At 38.6% G+C, this 15,300-nt stretch overlaps 2 protein-coding genes across 5 annotated transcripts; both read left to right on the top strand.

Moving 5' to 3' along the window:
- Positions 1 to 2,468: 2,468 nt before the first annotated feature.
- Positions 2,469 to 13,206, top strand: LOC137937836 (trans-Golgi network-localized SYP41-interacting protein 1-like). 4 transcript variants are annotated; one of them, XM_068783017.1, is made up of 10 exons: positions 2,469 to 2,682; positions 2,985 to 3,098; positions 3,246 to 4,079; positions 4,202 to 9,325; positions 10,419 to 11,253; positions 11,356 to 12,041; positions 12,184 to 12,319; positions 12,415 to 12,496; positions 12,576 to 12,691; positions 12,769 to 13,206. In XM_068783017.1, exons 2-9 carry the CDS (start codon positions 3,048 to 3,050, stop codon positions 12,676 to 12,678), a joined length of 7,851 nt encoding a protein of 2,616 aa, XP_068639118.1. In that variant the 5' UTR covers positions 2,469 to 2,682; positions 2,985 to 3,047; the 3' UTR covers positions 12,679 to 12,691; positions 12,769 to 13,206. The 4 variants fall into 4 exon arrangements, with proteins under 4 accessions (XP_068639118.1, XP_068639119.1, XP_068639117.1 ...); XM_068783018.1 differs by having other exon boundaries at positions 2,469 to 2,688; XM_068783016.1 differs by having other exon boundaries at positions 2,469 to 3,098.
- A 237-nt stretch (positions 13,207 to 13,443) lies between these two features.
- Positions 13,444 to 14,794, top strand: LOC137937837 (B-box zinc finger protein 32-like). The gene has a single exon (XM_068783020.1). It carries the CDS (start codon positions 13,750 to 13,752, stop codon positions 14,458 to 14,460), a length of 711 nt encoding a protein of 236 aa, XP_068639121.1. The 5' UTR covers positions 13,444 to 13,749; the 3' UTR covers positions 14,461 to 14,794.
- Positions 14,795 to 15,300: the final 506 nt, after the last annotated feature.

The following is a 15,300-nucleotide window of genomic DNA, read 5'->3' as shown; positions in this document are numbered from 1 at the left end:
ATATACATTTTTTTAAATAAATAATCTGATAGATTTCGGCCTCTGTAATCTGCTGAACTAAGTACTCTTTCTCCTTTTGCCTGCTTAACCATTGACTCTTCCAAGATCAATATCTCCATATAAAAAACTCAGATCGAGAATTGGTAAGAAAATAAACTTATATATATATATATATAAATTTATATATAATTCTCCATATAAAGTCTCGTTCTTGATAACATAAAATAGCTTGGAAATTGAAGTTTTTTGCTGTTGTTCGAATCATCTTGCAATCTAACCTCTGTTGCTTAAAATATTGATTTATTTTTGTAGAGAACTCCAATTGACAAAATTATTTTTTAGTTGAAAATTAGTCTTTAATATCTTTCTGTCAATATATAATATGAAATATGCAAAACTCAGTTTAAAGGTGAAAACACAAAACAAACAACGGGTATAGGAACAAAAAAAAGAGAAAATACATACAAACCAAAACTGCTAGAGATAATAGATCAGAAAAGGATCACATTATCTTTGTGGGTTGAATGAGTCAACTCACAAAACCTGCTCTGAGTTGAATATATGGAGATGAGAAAAACTTCATTGATTTGTTGTAATTAGAGCACATGAACCTCTATTTATTATAGAGTAAAGTAGTAGAGTCCCAATTACACCCAAATTCTAACACTTAAAAGATAAGCCATGACATAATTAAATAACTCAACATAAATAGAAGACTAGCATAACTAAAATACCTTTAAATTGAAACTCTTCAGTGAGATATCCTTCCATAATAATTTTGGCTCTGTAAGACTTCTTATTATGAGAGTTATGTAGAACTCTTCCATATTTTCTCTTCAACAGTAAGCAAATATTTCAATAAGGTGTTAGATACTATTATCAAATTACATTTTGATTACATCAAACAGGCTTTGAGACATGCTCGCTAGAATATTTTGAACGATCCCATGTTTTATCCTTACTTTAAGGTAACAACAAAGCCATTTCATAAATAATGTTTGGATAATATCAAATGTATGTTTGTATTTATTGAAATCGTGTCATTAGGGTTGTATTGGGGCTATTGATTAAACTCATATCAAAGTTCACATCCCATTTAATCAACAAACAATATTTTGGAACATAAAGGATTTTCTCTCACATAATGTAATGATAACATGTACATTTGACATGCAATTCAATTATGTATCTGCTGGAGGAGAGAGATTAGGAGTTAATTCATGTGTACTAAAATAAACATTGACAAGATGAGATAAACTCTAGGTAATTGAAGGTAAATAATATTTCTTTACTTAGTATTTTAGTGGATGTTGGTTATGCAAATCTTCTTGGATTCTTGGCTCCTTATCCAAGCACTCGTTATCATTTGCAAGAATTTAGAGATAATCCTCCTAAAAATGAAACCGAAGGCACTCATCCTTGAGGACTACTATTGAGCATACTTTTGGGGCTTTAATAGTTTGATTTCAAATATTGAAAGATGATCCTTCATTTACTTTTGATATACAAATAAAAATTGTAATTGCTTGTTGTATATTACATAATTATATATGCACATAGGATTATAAAAATATCTTTGAAAATGAAGAGGATGATTTAATTGATGAGTCTGGTGGAGAAATGATGATGAAGTTAACAATGATAGTGATGATTTTGTATTTTTACAATTTTTTTTTTTTACCATGGCTTTAAAAGTATTAACCTAAATTACCCTCTATCAAAGTGTTTTTATAATAAAGAATCCTATTTATTTATTTATTTATATAAATTCTTGGCTTTTAATAATATATTTAATTACTAATTTAAGAGTGATAATGTAGATATTGTAAAAAGTAAGGATTTGATCAAGCGTCTGGAAATTATAAAAGTAAATATCTTTGTTTAGGCATTTTATTTTTTATTTGTTATGATTAATTAAATTTAGACTACAATAAAATCTATCTTATTTTATTAATAAAATATCCTATTTATTTATTTATTTATTTATTATATTCATGACTTTTAATACTATATTAAATTACTAATTTAATATTATAAAAGTAAGAATTTGATCATATATCTAGACATTATAAAAGTAAACATCTTTGCATAGGTATTTTATCTTTATATTTTATTTTTTAAATTAATAATTAATGAATTTATTTTAATTTATAACTATTGTATTAATTTAGACTAAACTAAAATACATCTTATTTTATTAATAATATCCTATTTATTATATTCATGACTTTTAATATTATATTAAATTATTAATTTAAGAGTGATAATTTAGATATTGTAAAAGTAAGAATTTGATTATGTATCTAGACATTATTTTTAGGCATATTATTTTTATATTTAACTAAATTAATATTTATTTTAAAATTTAGAATTAAAATTTAGATGATTCACTTTCCCTTTAAAAATGCTTTTTAGCCCGGTGGTACTGAATACTTGTACTCGCAACTGAATAGTTTCAACATGGCCCGTTTCAGGTGGGAAGCTTTCCCGTTGCTATAATTATCACCTCTTCTCCAAAGCTGGCGTCAGATCTATGAGTGGAGAATGCGCAAAAACACTCATCAAACTCGATGAAACCGATGTTAACGATTTCAGGAAACCAGACAGAAACAAAAAAACTCCAAAAGCAAGATCAAGAAGCCGAAGAAGAAGATCCATTTGCCTCCATCTCTCTCCACCGCAGTTACAGTCTCTTTCCTTAACCCCATCTCATGATCTGACTGTTTTTCTATTCCTTGTTACATTTTCTTGTTTCGGAGATCTGCTCTTCCAGTAGTATTGGGATTTCAGCGTCTAGGTGATCGGAACTATTCAGTTCAAGTTGTAGAGCACTCCGGTTTTTATATCTTCTTGTCTTCGTTTCTTGTCGGAATTGGATTTCGAGACTTGGGGGTGTTGTAAATACTTAATTTTGGAAATTTTAGATTGAACTGGATGTTTTTCTGTTATTTTCTCTCAGTTATTCTTTATTGCATGTGTAATAGCTCTTACTAGTGGAGGCCTGTTGATTGCTGGAGCGTCGGAGGGTTTGAGTTGAGGTTGATCGGATGGAAAAAAATAAGAACCGGACTGATCTGCTTGCTGCTGGACGGAAAAAGGTCTTCTCTTATGTTAGAATCCTTACATTTCTTTTTCCTATTGATATGCACTAGTTTTCTATACTTCACTCGCTCCAGATATTCAAATTAAGGTATCCTTATGTTTTGTGTTTTAATTTGTGAAAATTTTCTTTTATTTTTCGCCAGCTCCAACAATTCAGACAAAAGAAGGATAACAACAGCTGTGGTGGTAGTCATGGAAAGCCCTCGAGTAAGAATGGTAAATCCATCCCTGGAGGACATGCTGAACGAGTGCCTCCTAATTCGTCCATATCTCAGTCCTTAGACTATGATACTGGTACCACATCTCATGATTTGCTAGCATCAAATTCCATCGTCTCTTCAGCTCCTGAGGACAGAAGACCAGCCCTTGGCGATAATATATCATCTGTAATCAATCTGCCTGAGGAAGAACTAATACTGCTCAATGAAGCTGATGCAGCATCAGTGCATCACAGTTTGCCGACCTCAACAAATGTGGCTGAAAGAGGACCGGAGTTGACACTGAGAACCAGTGAAGTTAGTAGAGAAGAGAGACAGAACCCAGATGATAATGTGGCATATGTATCCAATTTTTCTGATAAAGAACCACTGACTGCTGAAGCTGGTTTATCACTGACACCCTCAAACAAATCAGTCTTAACAAAGGTGGTTGATGGGAAACCTGGGCTGGCACCCACAGCCGGTGAAGGGGTTAGAGAAGAGGGGCAGAACCTGAAACCTGATGCAGTATCTGCATCCAATATGCCCGAGGAAGAAGTCATATTGGCTACTGTGTCAAATTCAAATGCACAGGGTCTGACTAAGTTGTCTGAGGGAGGATGCGAGATGCTTCCATCAGCCAGTGAAGGGGCTAAAGAAGAGAGAACGGACCTGGGAGATGGGAAAGCTCTTGTATCTTCCCAAGAACATGGTCATAAACTTGAGCTTCAAGTTCAATCTTTAGATGAGGATATGAGATCTGATAGATTTCTGGACCAGGTAAGGAATGCTGTTTCTGCTTCGTTTTTTAACTGAAAGAAATTTTTAGCCAAAAAAGTGCTATTCAATTTAAATTTGATGTATAATTGGTGCTCATTTGTTGCTGGGTAGGGGCAATGCAGGAGGACGACCATACAGGTTCAGATCGATGTGATGGGTTGGGTGGTAAGACTGGCACCTCTTTACCAGTTGATGAAAGCTTGGTAGAAATTGGGCCAAACAATCATGCTTCCCTTACTGCAAGACCTATGGATGCTGAAGTACTGTATGGATCTTCTCTGATGACGGACTTGTCTGTAGAAGCAGAACAAACCCCTAGTTTTGAGCCATTAGAAGTTTCAGAAGTAAGTAGTTCTAACATGGAAAATGCAGAAAACTGCCAAAATGCTGTAACCATGCTTGGAGATAGATTTCATGAAGGCACTGAAAGAAAGCATCAAGTTCATAACGAAGTTTATGAAGAGCGGAATGCCACTAAGAATGTTTCCACTGCTGAGGTAAATATTTCAGAAGAGGTTCAAAATGGCATTGGCACATTTGACCTTCATAGGCTGGAACATGTTATAGAGGATGTTCATGAAGAGGGACATGGGTTTATTAATTGTTTGGAAGATCTGAAGCAGCAGCAGTACTTGAGTAATGTTGTTAAAGAGTTTCTCCATTTGCAGCTTTCTGAGCAGATGAAGGTACAGATGGAATCTGATTCTCTGAATCAGCATCTAATTCATGAAGTATCTAATCTCCAAGTTTTGATTAAAGAAGCTCTGGAGAGCAAAACAAGCATCAGTGAAGAACTTGCACAATGCAGGTCTGAGATGAAGATTATTGTTGCAGAAAAGTGTGAATTGGAAAACGAATACCTTGTGGCAAAACAAGAGATTGAGGACCTTGGTGCCACAGCATGCAAGTTACAGGATAAGCTGGAAAAGTCCCAAGAGGAGATTGCCCAAGTCTTGACTGGCACTGAGGAGCTCAACACTGGAATCCTGTCTGGGAAGGGTGAGATTTATGGCCTTAACAGCAGGGTCAATGAGTTGCAGAATCAATTGGAGATGTCAGACAAAGAGGCAAAACATCTGTCTATAGAATTGGCAGATCTCTGTGCTTCTCATGGGACTTTACGAAGGGAAAATGCAAATGTAAGTGATGCGATTGTTTCAGCCATGGAAGAAAGAAGGAAGCCTCAGGCGGAGAAAACCTATTTTGCCAGTGAGAACAAGAAACTTGAAGCATTGTTGATTGAACAAAAGGAAAACTTGACTGCTGCACTCAATAAACAAATTCTGTTGGAGTCTGACCTACAGACAGCAATGGAATCCCTTGAACATCTCACTGAAGAAATTTTTTACCTTTCCAACAGTTTGGACTTGCACAAAGCAAAGGTAAAAGAATTTGACAGGTACCAGGAGTTACTTTCAGAACACAGAAGCAGGGTTTATCAAACACAAAGTTCTGAGGAATCAGGTGCTGTTAGCAACAAGCCCCTCAAAAATTCTCAGCTGGATATTGAGTACTATTGTGGGTCTGGAATAGTGGAGAAATCTTTAGACCATGGGCCTCTACCTGTATCAGCTCTCCGGCAGGAAATCTCTGATGATTCTATGGCACCTAGTTTCTTGAAGGTACAGTTAGAAGATGCTGAGAAAATGCTACAGATACTTGAAAAGGAAATCCAAGGGATGCATTCGCAGTCAGCCTCACTAAGTAGGCCTGGTAGAGTAGGGTCCCATGGAGTTTCAAAATTAATCCAAGCCTTTGAACTGAAAGCACATACCGATGAAATAGGTCCGGACGAAGTTTCTTCATCTGGAGTACAGGCAGCAGATTCCTTCAAGTTAGCACAGGCACAAATATCAGGTCTTAGAGACACTCTGAAGCAGTTTGAGTTGGGACTGGAAAGTCTCCATAAAATATTCATGGAAGAGAAGGATAATACTAGAGTGGCTTTAAGGGCGCTTGGAGAAGAGTATGAAGGTCAGAAACAGCAAAAAATCCATCTTGAAACTAAGAACAGTGAACTGTTACAGATAGTGACCCAGTATGAAACAATGATCGATGATTTACTGAATCAATTTGACAATGTTCATAGCAATGCTGACCAAGAAGCAGCTTCAATGCTAGACCAATTGGAGTATCTACAGAAAGAAGTGAATGGAAAGATATCTGTTTTTGAGCATAACTGGCAGTCTTTTGCAGCTGTGGTTTTAGAGGAAGTTGAAAAGCTTAATACCAGTATTAGACTGTTTGTTTCACCCAGTTTATCTGTTTCTACTAATTCAGATGTTGCGGTGCATTTGGCTTCTTCTGTTGATATTGCCACACAAGCAATTGAAAGTTTGCATTTAAAACTCGAAGCAGCTTTTCTTGACCAAGAGGGTATCCGAAATTCTTATGAGGAACTTGATCAGAATTTGACCAGTATGAACAGGAGGAGAGAAGAAGCTTTTAGTCTAATAGATAAGATTTATAGGAGCCTCAGGGAGCTCATTATTAATTCCTTGGAAGAAGTAGAGGAATACGAAATTGATTTAAAAGCGGAGGAACTGCTTGATTTTCGATCCAACAAACTTGAAATGCTTATTCAGGACTTTCAGAAGTTAGTGGATGAAAGGAAGCACCTTCTGCATTCCAGAAACGAGCTCATGTCTGAATTGATGAGCAGAAACAAGGATATTGAAGAGGTGAAGAAAAAATGTTTTAATTTGGCAGTTAAGTTGGAAGAGAATGAGAAGAAAAATTCTCATCTAGAGGGCATGATGAAGTTGGCTGAAGATATTGAGGATACAATTCAGCTGGATGACAGGGTAATTGAAGCAGAGAAGCAACCATTGCTGCGCCTTGAGGCTGTGGTTGTTTGCCTTCTTCAAAAGCACAAAGAAGCTATTGAGCAGGTCAAGTTATCAAAAGCCTACCTAAGCGAAGTTACCGTAAGAACTGAACTTCCTTTAGACCATTGGGAAGGACAATTGAATACCTTGTTGCAGGAAGAGTTTGGTTATTTAGTGAAAGAGTTGGACAGATTGCAGGAAAAACTTCTCCACTTTACTGCTTCCAATCTCCAAAAGGATGAAGAGATCCATTTTATGAAAGAAAGGGTGGGCAAAATGGAAGAAGCCATTAAAGTGGCCGATTCAGAAGTACATGCCAAAGTAAATGAACTTGAACAGTCAGAGCAGAAGCTTGCATCTGTGAGAGAGAAGCTTGGTATTGCTGTTGCAAAGGGTAAAGGCTTGATAACTCAAAGAGACAGTCTGAAGCAGTTATTATCAGAGAAGTGTTCTGAGCTTGAGAAGTGCTTGCAGGAGTTGCATTCAAAAGATGCCAAGCTTCATGAAATTGAGGCAATACTTAAGGCATCAGAGTCTGGGGAGCGAGTTGAGGCTTTGGAATCTGAGTTGTCATACATTCGGAACTCGGCTGCTGCCTTAAGGGAATCTTTCCTTCTGAAAGATTCTGTTCTTCAAAGGATTGAAGAGGTATTAGAGGACTTAGATTTGCCTAAGGAATTTCACTCCAGGGACATAATTGAAAAGGTTGAGTGGCTGGCAAGATCAATTGGTGGCAACTCTATGCCATTAGCTGATTGGGACCAGAAAAGTTCTGTTGGTGGTTCTTATTCAGATGCTGGGTTTGTAGTGATGGATAACTGGAGAGAAGATCCACAGCCCAGCTTAACTCGGCCTGGGTTGGGTGATCTTAGAAGAAAATATAATGAGCTTGAAAGTAAGTTTTATGGCATAGCTGAGCACAATGAGATGCTGGAACAATCTTTAATGGAGAGGAACAACCCTTTAGAGAGGTGGGAGGAAGTTTTGGAACATATCAATGCACCTTTGCACTTGAGATCCATGGTACCAGAAGATTGGTTAGAATGGTTGGGTAGAGCCCTTGCTGAAACCCAGCAAGAGAGAGATACGTACCTAACTAAGATTGAAGACCTTGAAACTTCTTCTCAGTTACTCATATCTGAATCAAGGGAATTACATAAGATGATATCTGATCTTAAAGACTCACTTGTGGATGTTTCTAATCAAAAGGAGCTTCTCTTTGACAAACTCGAAAAACTTGTCAATGAGCATGAAAAACTCTCGCAAAAGGCAGCTCAATCTGAAAATGAACTTGATAATTTCCATAGACAAGTGGCTGATTTACAGGAGAAACTTGTTGAAAAGCATCAGCAGTATTCCCTTGTTGAAAGTGAGATTATGAGATTACAGGGTTTAGTTTGTGATGTTTTGCAAGTTCATGAGATAGAAGAAACTTCTTTATGTAAAGACAGGAGCGAGTCTTTTGAAAGGTTACTGAGGAAGCTTATCAGTAACTATACTACTGTCACTTTGGAGAAGTCAATGCCTGCCAACATGGAAAAGGAACTTACTGAAGAAGCAGGTGTGGATTCTGAAGTACAAACAGTCAAAGGTGCCCCTGATGCCAGTGGGCAGGAATTACTGACCTTGAAAGAAGAGCTTGCTGCAGTTTCTTCTAATTTGTCTCTTGTGTTGGAAGAAAGAGACAAATCTCTGGAGAGGTGTCAATCTCTGGCTTTGGATGTGGAAAGTACTAGTAAACAGAGGGATGACTTGCAAGATTTTCTTAATCAGGAGGAGCAAAAATCTGCTTCTGTGAGGGAGAGATTAAATGTTGCAGTTAGAAAAGGGAAGGGACTGGTGCAACAAAGGGATAGTCTGAAACAGACCATTGAGGAGATGAGTGCTGATATGAGCAAAGCGAAGCATGAGCTTAATCAGAAAATCAAGGATGTGAGGACCTTGTCAGACAAGCTGCTTGCGGTAGAATCTGAGAATTCATCATTAAGAAAGTATCTGGAACAGTCGGAGCAGGAGGAAAAGAAATCAAAAAGAGCTGCTGAACTGCTTGCTCTTGAGTTGGATGAGGTTCATGAGAGAGCTGACAACCTTAATGAGGAGCAGGCAAAAGCAGATGCTAAAATTGCTGAGCTTTCTGCAAGAATAGAGAGGGCTGAGGCAGTGAAAGAGGAAGTTCTTTCAAACCTTGAGCACTTTCAGAAACAACAACATGTGAAACTCATGGAACTAGTAACGGTCATGGAGCACCTGATGAAGGCATGCTCTGGTTTCAGTAATTTGCTGGGTGCTGTTTTCTCCAAGGATGTGGAGTTTTTGTATAACATTCAAGCAGTTTTAGTATCCTGTTTGAAGCAGACAGATAATAATACGATGACTGACTTTCTTGTGCACTCATCCTGTGCTAATCTGGTTGGTGAGGTATGCCCTCTACCCACCTGTTAGAAATGTCTAATGCTTTCTCTCTATATATCTATTTAGTTACCCTTTTCATATTTTGTGAAACATCACGAGGGTGCCCTATGTTTCTTGGTTTCACTATTCCACTTTTGTCCGCGTGCAAAAATCCAGTTTTTATGTTTGAGATGGACATCATTACACTTGTCTTCTTCCTTCTTTTAAGAAAATGAAGAGCTCACTGGCAGTATTATTAATGAAACAGTGCAATTTTAAATTATGTTTAACAGAGTGGAACCTCGTTTGCATAAACATTAACCAGTCTGCTTGTTTCCTTTTTCCATTTATACCTTTTCTTAGTCATTAAATCATGGATGACTTAGCTATCTGTATTGAGTTGAAATTGCGAGTACATGATGACAAACTTAGAATCTGTTGACTGTAAGTTTGAAGTAGAGTTTATCATGGTTAAATGGTAATTAGTTTGTATACGTTGTATTGTTATGAACCTAGTTTGCATTTTATAAGGCAAGGTTTGTTCTGAGCTTTGACATGAGATATATCTGTACTTTAAAGCATTTGTTCAGTCCAATTTTCCAAGAAAGAAATATGCCAGATTTCCATAATTAGGTGGACGCCAAAGTAATGGACCAAAATTAATTATCAATTAGTCCTTGTCATGGTTGTTGTAGGAGCACTACGTTCTACTTTTGGTGTTAACCATCAGAGACTCCAGTGAAGTGATTCATCACCTTTCCTTGCTCAGCTATGATGCCAGCGCCTCTGTTTCCCCTAGTTATAGAGAAGAACTTAGCAAATGCTGCAGCAGTTGTTGGACAACGTCCCTCTGCTTTTGCCATTGTGGTTTATGGACTTTGACGTTTGGTCTGTTTTCGTGTCCTAATTGCTTCTTTCCCATGATCTTTTTAATTCCTTGTTAACGAGTATAAAGAATCAGAATGATTCGTGCCAGTTCAGCTTTATGTTGAATGTATATGGAAGAGTTGATTTTCTGAGGTCATTTGATGTTTCTATTGGAGTGAACATTCTCTTTTTTGTTATTTTTTTAACATTCTGTAAATCTCATTTATACTTTTTTTCTTTTTCCTGTTTCCAGGTCAAGTTTCCTGCTGTTAGGACCCTCACAGAACTGAAGCTGAAGGATGGCACCTTTATGGCTGACCTTTTTGCTGCTATTGGTTGTGGATTGCAGGAATGTCTCAAAGCAGTTGATCTTATGATGGAAAAATGTAAGAAATTCGTCACAGCTTTTGATGGACAAGCTGCTCAGCTACCTAAAATCATGGAGGCCATTGATTCTCTTCATAAAGAAGCTACAGAATCTTTTAAGGGGGAAAATACTAGGCTGCAAACATTGTTGATGGAAAATAATGCTGAAATCAGTTTACTGCATGGAAGCATCTCATTACTTTATGAAGCATGTGTGGGTTCAATTATGGAAATTGAGAACAAAAAAGTGTGTGAGACTGGGATGACTGTGAAATTTCCGGTGCTCCTTGATGGAACAGACTCTAGCAGTGAGCATAGGGTTTCTCTGACGGTGGATTTCATCCGGACAGTTGCAGATACTTTATCTTTGTCTGTGAAGACTTTAATATCGAAGGTTGAAGTGAACAATGAAAAGGAGCTGAAAACAACCATTCTCAGTCTGCAGAAAGAAATTCAAGAGAAGGACATTCATGGAAACAGGATCTGTGCAGAACTAGTTAAGCAAATCAAGGATGCTGAGGCCACTGCAAAGAACTACTTGGTAGACCTTCAGTCAGCCAAGGCTCAGGCACAAAGGCTGGAAGAACAAGTGGAACGAATGAAGAGTGAACAGGATTTTCTGCAGAGAAGAGTTAATGAATTGAAAAATGAGGAAAATGCTTCAAAAGAGCTGCAAGTGAAGGTTAATTCCTTGTCCGATATCGTAGCTGCTAAAGATCAAGGTCAGTTATTTGCTAAAGACTACTTTTGAGCTTTTTACAACTATAAAACTGGAGCCAGTTGTTTATAGAGATGTATAAGATGTAACATTTTTACTTCTGCAGAGATTGAGGCACTTATGCAAGCACTGGATGAAGAAGAATCACAAATTGGAAGTTTATGCAGCAGGGTTGAAGAGCTGGGAAAAACTATTCAGCTGAAGAATCTGGCAGTGGAGAACCTTGAAGCGTCTCGAGGAAAGGCCCTTACCAGACTTGCTAAAACAGTGGGCAAATTTAATGAATTGAGGCAATTGTCTGAGAACCTTCTCTCGGAGATTGAGAACCTTCAGGCACAGTTGCAAGGTCGAGATGAAGAAATCTCATTCTTGCGTCAGGAGGTAACCAGGTGTACTAAGGATCATTTAGTTTCTCAAGAGAGCAGCAAGAGGTATTCATCTGAAATTTGTGAGGTTCTGAGTTGGCTGGAAATGATGGCTTTGCGCTTTGGGGTGCAAGGCATACATGTTGATGATCAAATGGGCAGTCAAATTCGTGCATACACTGAGATTCTTGAGAAGAATATCACATCCACTATTTCTAAGGTAGATGATCTACGGTCAGTGGCTCAAAGCAGGGATGTTCTGTTGCAGACTGAAAGAAGTAAAATTGAAGAGCTGGTTTTTCAGAGAGACTTTCTTGAAAGGTCTCTTCGTGAGAGGGAAACCCAACTAGAAATGATTCAAGGAGTTCATGAATCTGGACAAGTTGCCAATATCAACACAGCAGAGACCCTGGAAGTTGAACCCTTGGTATGTTTGTTCTTCCATTTTTGCAGTTTGTTCTGTAGGTTTCATCTAAAGGGATACAGTGCCTCTTATTACTCTTATTCTTAAATGAATGTTCTCTTGGTTTCAGCTGTCTTGATGGACCTCATGATTGTTTTTCATGCAGAGAAACCTGAGAGCCGCTACTTCTGGTCCAGTAACACATGTACGCAGTAGCCGCAAAGTCTACAGCGATCAGATTGCAGTAGGGGTAGATTTAGAGTCTGGTGACGGTACGTTAGTTGATGAGGATGATGACAAAGGTAAGTCTAATTCATAGTTGTTTTAGTTAGGCTAATGAAAGTGGTATACTTGAGGTATTTTCTAATCGTGGTCCTTCCTCTTTCTCCATTTGTAGCACATGGTTTCAAATCACTTGCAACATCAAGAATTGTTCCAAGGTTTACTAGATCTGTGACAGACCAGATAGATGGGCTATGGTATGCTAAGTTCAACTCATTCTAATTGTACAAAATTTTCTACTCCACGATCTAATGAAGGACGAATATAATCTGCCAGGGTTTCGGGCGAAAGGATGCTTATGAGAGAACCTACTTTGCGACTTGGAGTTGTGATCTATTGGATTCTTTTTCATGGACTACTTGCCGCTTACGTAGTTTAGAGAAGGCTGCTTGGTGAGCAATGGATGTTCTAAATGCTGTCTTGGGAGATATTTGAGGTGTTCACTTACCTTTGAATTTCCAATTTGCAGTTCTACTGTTCTGGCTGGTATTCTATCTTGATGCATTCTGGAGTGAAATCTTCCCAGGACACTCGGAAAAAGGGTGATCAGATCATCTATACAAGATTGCCAATTTTTTTATTGATTAAGGCATAAAAAGGTGATTCAATTATTTTGGCCATTTGGGCAGCTGTGATTTTCTGTTTTTGCTCATATAAATCTCAGTTTGCCTTGGTTGCATTCAATAAACGAGCATGCTACCATGGGGGATCAATCTTCGTCAGTCCATGCTCCTTGACCTTGTATATCCCCATTGAGATGACTTAACACATAGTTGAAGCTTTCTTGTAGGAATGAGTTTTGGAGTTCTTTTAGTAAGAGTTGTAGTTATGTAATTGCAGTTCCTGATCTAGACATGAATCACCAATGGGATAGATTTTTTTATAATTTTTTTTATAATTTTTTTAATATGTTTTAGATGTTAGTCAAGATCATCTGATGCAATGTAGTTGTTAATAGAAGATGGCAATTATCCTTTTTCCCATGGTAATCTTCTACCGCGGCAACGACCTCTTTTTTTATGCTAACCTTGTCTTGGCTGCCACGTGGAGTATCAAATACCTGCCTCTCACATCTTCTGCTCCAGATATTTTCCACCTCTCGCCTCTGTTTTTTTTATTATTTTTATTTCTGAGAAGTTCGAGGTCGACGAGGTTTTGTGGACAGAGAAATCCGAGACCGAGAGAGACTATATAGGCAGCCTTCTCGCTCCTTCCATTCCTCCCAACCACCCAAGCCGTTTCCTTCTTTCCATCCATCCTCAATCTCTTACCCTTGATCTCACCCAAAATCTTGCTTGATCCACGACCAGATCTGGCCATTTCCTCTCCAACAGCAGCGATTTGTCTCCAAACCAACTCACTATTTTTAGGGTTTTAGGCTTCAGTCACCTTTCTTTGCGATTTGGGTTTTGTTCCTGCTTTTTTTTTTTTTTCTCCGCTTGTCGTTTCAATGGTTAGTATGAAACCTCAAGTTTGTGAGCTCTGCAACGGTGGAGCTTCGGTCTATTGCATTTCGGATTCGGCTTTTCTTTGCTGGGATTGTGATGCTAGCGTTCACGGGGCGAATTTTCTTGTGGCGCGACATGTGAGACGGATTATGTGCGCGAGATGCAAAAGGCTTGAAAGCGGTTGTTTCTCCGGGGTTGGATCTTCGGCGGTTAGATCGTTTTTGTGTCCGTCTTGTGCATCGGCTGCCTCTCACGTTTCGGATTGCGAGTCGGATTCCGATTCGATCTCCAGCTCTGGATCTTTCGGCGCGGACTCCGTTTCCAGGTCGAGTAAATTTAGAGTCGGTAGCCAGAGACGCGATGCCTCAGTCGCGGTCTTCTCTGGCCTGGATCGAGGACGGGCGACGGCGTATGTAGACGTGAAGGGCGAGAGGTTGTTGGAACATTGGTGTCGGAGGCTAGGATTGAGGAGCTCGTGCTCGTTTCAATCACTTGCGCTGCACGCGCTGCAGGCGTGCCTCAACAGGTTTAAGATTTTCCCTTTCCGTGTTTGCCTCGCTGCGTCTGTTTGGTTTGCCGCCGACGTGTGCCATGCACGTCGGGACTCCATGCTTCAGCTCAAGAGGTTGGAGGAGTGCTCTGGTGTGCCCGCCAAGTTGATCATTTTGGCGGAATCCAAGCTTCGAAGGCTCCTAAGGGTGAAGACACTTTGAACGACAAATTCAAGAACAAGAACGTTAGGCGGAGTGTTGAATTGAAAACCCAAATCCGAATGTAAAAAAAAAAGTTAAAGTCTCGTGTCAGCGGTATATATTTGTAAAACTAGTACTTTGGAGGGCCGACTAACCTCCCTTTCCGTCATGTGCTGCAAGATCATCTGTAAGGGGTCCAAAATAGTCATGAAAAATGCTCAGAAGGAAAGAAATTAATAGTTCTAGTACTGAAGCGATCAGACTGTCACAAAGGTGTAGTAGGGTTCGGAGTGATGATTTCTTTCTCTTGCTTCCAAATTCTCAATTTCATTCTGAAAACCACAGTTTGCAAGCAGGCGCTATAGTGAAAGCACTGATTGAAGTCTGTTCATGGGAAATCATTATTGGCGAACAGTCTCTATCTTCAGCCATACAAATGTTTCGAATTGGATGGTAGAAAAAGATTCTTGGGGGCGTGTAAGGTACACTTTAGTTGTTGTGATTTAATTTCTTTAATGGATTGTGACTGGTGACCTCATAAAACTCCAACCGCGAACCGGTGCAAACTCATAAAAAACAAAGTTGGTGGCTGCTTGTAACTTAAGCTTCGATTATTTATGCAACATTTATTTCCCTCGGAGTACTTGTGGTCACAGTTTGAAGTCGCCGGAAACGAATCAAATGGCTGTAGATCGATATTCGGAAGGGAGAAGAGAAAAATCTCATTATTCACGCTGGGAAGGACTACTTGTCTCTTTCCAAGCCTAACTTCCAAATTGAGAGCGGGACAGGCTGAGAATGGAAAAGTAGGGAGAGACGAGACAAATGGTCTGGTCTGAAAGTGAGTACGTTTCTGAGTTC

Source organism: Aristolochia californica, unplaced genomic scaffold (genome assembly GCF_029961685.1).
Source record: "Aristolochia californica isolate CCGP_79_NKW_82.1479 unplaced genomic scaffold, dmAriCali1.0.hap1 SCAF_7, whole genome shotgun sequence".
Taxonomy (NCBI): Eukaryota; Viridiplantae; Streptophyta; class Magnoliopsida; order Piperales; family Aristolochiaceae; genus Aristolochia; species Aristolochia californica.
The sequence above is the reverse complement of the archived record's forward strand: the minus strand, read 5'-3'. Positions and strand labels throughout refer to the sequence as shown.

Coding starts and splice junctions, on each gene's coding strand:
- LOC137937836 (XM_068783017.1), top strand. CDS start 3,048: ATGGAAAAAAATAAGAACCGGACTGATCTGCTTGCTGCTGGACGGAAA. Junction 3,099..3,245: donor TTGCTGCTGGACGGAAAAAG/GTCTTCTCTTAT, acceptor ATTTTTCGCCAG/CTCCAACAATTCAGACAAAA. Junction 12,497..12,575: donor GACCAGATAGATGGGCTATG/GTATGCTAAGTT, acceptor ATAATCTGCCAG/GGTTTCGGGCGAAAGGATGC.
- LOC137937837 (XM_068783020.1), top strand. CDS start 13,750: ATGGTTAGTATGAAACCTCAAGTTTGTGAGCTCTGCAACGGTGGAGCT.